Source organism: Delphinapterus leucas, chromosome 12 (genome assembly GCF_059928025.1).
Source record: "Delphinapterus leucas isolate spDelLeu-1000000601 "Yukka" chromosome 12, BTC_Dleu_Yukka2, whole genome shotgun sequence".
NCBI lineage: Eukaryota > Metazoa > Chordata > Mammalia > Artiodactyla > Monodontidae > Delphinapterus > Delphinapterus leucas.
This window is the reverse complement of record NC_143140.1, coordinates 65,961,505-65,966,653: the sequence shown is the minus strand read 5'-3', so window position 1 is coordinate 65,966,653 and position 5,149 is coordinate 65,961,505. Positions and strand designations below refer to the sequence as shown.

The 5,149-nt window shown below is 47.9% G+C and overlaps 1 protein-coding gene across 2 annotated transcripts; it reads left to right on the top strand.

Annotated features, from left to right (window-relative positions):
• Positions 1-579: 579 nt before the first annotated feature.
• On the top strand, positions 580-4,576 carry CCN2 (cellular communication network factor 2). Of its 2 annotated transcripts, XM_022556732.3 has the most exons (5): positions 738-1,031; positions 1,139-1,361; positions 1,634-1,885; positions 2,017-2,228; positions 2,626-4,576. In XM_022556732.3, the coding sequence occupies exons 1-5, from the start codon at positions 966-968 to the stop codon at positions 2,920-2,922; spliced, it is 1,050 nt and encodes a 349-aa protein (XP_022412440.1). In that variant the 5' UTR covers positions 738-965; the 3' UTR covers positions 2,923-4,576. The 2 variants fall into 2 exon arrangements, with proteins under 2 accessions (XP_089778133.1, XP_022412440.1); XM_089922007.1 differs by lacking the exon at positions 2,626-4,576 and having other exon boundaries at positions 580-1,031; positions 1,139-1,885; positions 2,017-2,154.
• The last annotated feature ends 573 nt before the right edge of the window (positions 4,577-5,149 follow it).

The window sequence follows — 5,149 nt, the reverse complement described above, 5'->3', positions numbered from 1 at the left end:
AAAACAAAGCAAGAGTGGTGGAAATCCCTCCCAGAAAACTGCATCCATACTCAGACCCCTAGCTTTATTCTCCTTTTCGTCTGGCATGGGCATCCAAACCGTTATTCCAAGTGACAAATGATCAAATTCCTGCATCTCCAATGTGGGATTCAGGAATTTGCAGGTATGCTTCTGCTTCTAGGGGATTTCAAGCAGTTAAAAGCAACGAACTCCTTTTCTGCTCTCTGAAGAGTTTCAAAGGCAGACAGCCTCTAAAACTAAAAATCATTACCAAACCAATAAAAAAGGAAACCCTTTCGAATTTTTCAGGAATCCCTGCTATTAGCCTCTTCAGCTACCTACCTCCTACAAAGGATTTATGTCTGTGTGCAGAACAGGCACAGCTATTAGAAACAGAAGTGAGTGGCATAAAAATAATGATAATCACTGCCGATGTGTTTTTTAAATGATATAAATCAGGAGTGATGCGAAGAGGCAAGAGAAAAAAAAAATCCTATTTGGTGGCTGGAAATACTGAGCCTTTTTTTTTTTTTTTTTTTTTTTGGCGAGCTGGAGTGTGCCAGCTTTTTCAGACGGGAGGAATGCTGAGTGTCAAGGGGTCAGGATCAATCCGGTGTGAGTTGATGAGGCAGGAAGGTGGGGAGGAATGCGAGGAATGTCCCTGTTTGTGTAGGACTCCATTCAGCTCATTGGCGAGCCGGGGCCGCCCTGAGCGTATAAAAGCCTCGGGCCGCCCGTCCTGGCCTCACAAAACAACTCTTCCCCGCCGAGAGGAGGCAGCCAGTGCGACTCCCACCGCCGGCGACCCACTGCCTTCAGTTCGACGGCAGCCGCCCAGGCCGACAGCTCCCGAGACAGCAGCCCGGCGCGTCCCGGCCCCGCCTCCGGCCCGAACCCGAGCCGCCAGTCCGGCCCGCCGCGCCACACCCGCCCCGCCGCCTCCCGCCGCCCGTAGCGCCCCGACCATGTCCGCCACCGGCCTGGGCCCCGTCCGCTGCGCCTTCGTGCTCCTGCTCGCCCTCTGCAGCCGGGTAAGCACCGGAGACCCCCCGCGGCGGCCGGGGCCGGGCGGGAGACCGGGAGGGACCCGGCGGCGCCGAGGGGCGTGCGTCCGGCTGACAGCCGCCTCCCTCCGCAGCCCACCTCCGGCCAGGACTGCGGCGGCCGGTGCCAGTGCGCTGCCGGCCCGGCGCCGCGCTGCCCCGCCGGCGTCAGCCTGGTACTGGACAGCTGCGGCTGCTGCCGCGTGTGCGCCAAGCAGCTGGGCGAGCTGTGCACCGAGCGCGACCCCTGCGACCCGCACAAGGGCCTCTTCTGCGACTTCGGCTCCCCGGCCAACCGCAAGATTGGTGTGTGCACCGGTAAGACCTGCAGCCCCCGTCCCCTCCCCGCGCCCCTCGCCCCGCGCCTCCGCCACCGCCACCGGGGCGCCGAGGGACACTCGATGACCCACCACCTCTTCCCTCACGCTCACCGTCCCTCCGGAAAAGAAAGCCGCTCGAATTGCGTCCTTTCCTCAGGCTGTTTCCCTGGAGCCCTGCTCCCAGCTCGCATCCCCGACGCGCTTCCTGTTCAGGCTCGAGAACCGATGCTTGACCCCTGCACGTCCCCTTTTTCCCTTCCGCTCCTTCAGCCAAAGATGGTGCCCCCTGCGTCTTCGGAGGGTCGGTGTACCGGAGCGGAGAGTCCTTCCAGAGCAGCTGCAAATACCAGTGCACTTGCCTGGATGGGGCGGTGGGCTGCGTGCCCCTGTGCAGCATGGATGTCCGCCTGCCCAGCCCCGACTGCCCCTTCCCACGAAGGGTCAAGCTGCCCGGGAAATGCTGCGAGGAGTGGGTGTGTGACGAGCCCAAGGACCACACCGTGGTCGGCCCTGCCCTCGCTGGTGAGCTGAGTCTTCCTCTAAGTCAGCCTCGTGATTCTCCCCCCTGGGGCTGAGTCCTGACTTTGCCAAGGGCAGGGGGAAATGTCTTAGCCTGAGGTCTTACCTCGTGTTTGCGTTCCCTGCTCTCACAGCTTACCGACTGGAAGACACGTTTGGCCCAGACCCAACCATGATTCGAGCCAACTGCCTGGTCCAGACCACAGAGTGGAGTGCCTGTTCCAAGACCTGCGGGATGGGCATCTCCACCCGGGTTACCAATGACAACGCCTTCTGCAGGCTGGAGAAGCAGAGCCGCCTCTGCATGGTCAGGCCTTGTGAAGCTGACCTGGAAGAGAACATTAAGGTACGTTTTCTCCTCCAGTTAACTCATAATCATGGAACAAGAGTGGACAGGACCAAAGTTAGGACAGGACCAAAGTTAGGTCTCTTACCACCCTTGTTATTATAGGCCTGTCATCTCCAAAAATATCCAACCATTGAACTGTTTTGATGGAATGAGATGTTATGTAATAGGAGCCACCAATTTTCCACTCGGAAATCCTCCACAGTGTTAGTTCATTCAAGACATCCCAGAAGAGGTCATGTCTATTTTTGGAAAACTGGCAAATGAGACTCAACCTTCCCATCCTCAAAATATAAACAGAAGTCAGACAGCCCTAAGGCAAGAACACACAGAGGTTGAAGAAAGCCACACCCCTTGCAGAGTCATTGATTTTTCTCTCCTCCCTTGTCTTCCTCAGAAGGGCAAAAAGTGCATCCGGACCCCCAAAATCTCCAAGCCTGTCAAGTTTGAGCTTTCTGGCTGCACCAGCGTAAAGACATTCCGGGCTAAATTCTGCGGCGTGTGCACCGATGGGCGGTGCTGCACCCCACACAGAACCGCAACCCTTCCCGTGGAGTTCAAGTGTCCTGATGGCGAGGTCATGAAGAAAAGCATGATGTTCATCAAGACCTGTGCCTGCCATTACAACTGCCCCGGAGACAATGACATCTTTGAGTCACTGTACTACAGGAAGATGTATGGAGACATGGCCTAAAGCCAGAGAGAGTGAGAGACATGAACTCTTTAGGCTGTCACTTGAACTGATTCACATCTCATTTTTGTGTAAACATGATTTCAGTAGCACAGGTTATTTAAATTTGTTTTTCTAACTGGGGAAAAGAAAAATTCCCACCAAATTCAAAATCTTGTGCCTTATGACATTCAAACAGTCTGTCAACCCCAGACACTGGTTTGAAGGAAGTAAGACTTGACTGTGGGACTGCATTAGTGCATAGCACCAGCATGTATGCTAGGAGCAGTGGGAAGGGACCAATAGAAAGCCTTATCATCTTACAGTAGTGATGTGCCTGCTATTTGGAGTGTCACTGGGAAGGAAGACTCACTGACCTGCCTGTAGCTCCAGTGACAGCTAGGATGTGCATTCATGAGGATGAGTCAAGTTCTTCTCTAAGTCATAACAGCAGATTCAGCTCTGACCTTCTGATTCGGATGACAGTGTTCAGGAATCAGAATCCTGTCTATTAGACTGGACAGCTTGTGGCAAGCTAATTTGCCTGTAACAAGCCAGATTTTTTTTTTATTGATATTGTAAATACTGTGTGTATATATATATATAAATATATATATATTTGTACAGTTATCTAAGTTAATTTAAAGTTGTTTGTGCCTTTTTGTTTATGTTTTTAATGCTTTGATATTTCAAATGTTAGCCTCAATTCTGAACACCATAGGTAGGACGTAAAGCTTGTCTGATAACTCAAAGCATGAAATGGATATTCAAATGGAAATTCTGCTCAGTTAGAGCAGCAGTCCATCAAAACAGGATTTTTGCTGAAGGTGAGGCAGCAATGTCCTTGGAAGTCTGATTTGTAGGTTGGAAATGTGGTAGGCTCACTTTTAATGTACAAATGACCTTTATTAAAAAATGAATGGCTCTGTACAGCTGATTGGTTTTTCCACCTGGAAGCATTTGTTTCTACTTTGACTATGACTGTTTTTTTGGACAGTTTATTTGTTGAGAGTGTGACCAAAAGTTACATGTTTGCACCTTTCTAGTTGAAAATAAAGTATATATTTTTTCTACAAAGGGCTTGGTTATTCATTTATTCTCTAAACATTTCTGAGTAAAAATGGAAAGCTTTTGTTTGTCTTAAAACAATTCACTTATAATTTTCTAGATATCTTTTATCATCTAATCAATTGGTTAATCCCTTCAATAGAACTTTTACATGAATACACATCACACTGAATCAGGTGTCACAAATTTGCAGGCATATACACTGTATTGAGTACACAGGCATTTTTTTGTTATCTTCACAGTATTTTATAAACACTTCAATTCTCTCTAGATTATTTCAGTCTCCACTAACCCCTGTTGTATTACACTTGGCCCTGTTTACATTTAATACCTCTCTGGCCATTGTAGGCATCTAATTTCCAACCTGTCATCACACAATAGCCCATGTGCCTTGCACATAGAAGAATGTTTTGAATTTGTATGCTCTACTGTAGATCACACACTAGCCTATGTACCTTGCACATAGAAAAATTTTAACTATTTTTTGTATGCTCTACTGTAGATCACACACTAGCCTATGTGCCTTGCACATAGAAAAATTTTAACTATTTTTTGAATTTGTATGCTCTACTGTAGATCTATTTCTGAACTTTAATATCTTACTGTTAAGTCTGGAAAAGTATAAAATCTCCACTAAAGTGGAACAACTTAATAAGTCTTATTTTGCATAGTTCTGCTTTCAGTTGCCAGAAAACAAATCACAAATACACGATGGCATAAGTAGAAAAAGAAGGATAAGCAAATCTTCCATTCATTTGTATCATAGAAATTTGCCTTAAATTAAAAGCAACTCCTCCATTTCCCCAGGCTTTTCACTTTATCAGATCTCAAAATCAATAATTTAGCAAATGGTTTGACAAAATGAAATTGTTCAAGAAGCCCTGTGTAGAAATGATATTGGACCTCACCAGGTCTCCACTGAAAAATCAACTGACGTAAGTGGCAAACAAAAGAAACACTCCAGGGACAACTAAAAGCCCATTTTTTTCTAGATCAGAATAGCTGTGGATTCTAGGGGAAAAAAAATAGTTGCAGGCAGAAAAAGCCCTCACAGGGTAATTAGCAATGTTGTAGTGCCAGTGTCATTCTAAGAGACAAAAATACATCCGAAAATAAAGACTAGTTCTACAAACAGTACCCATGCCACAAACCAAAGGGAAAGCTTCCCATGTTCAAAATGTGA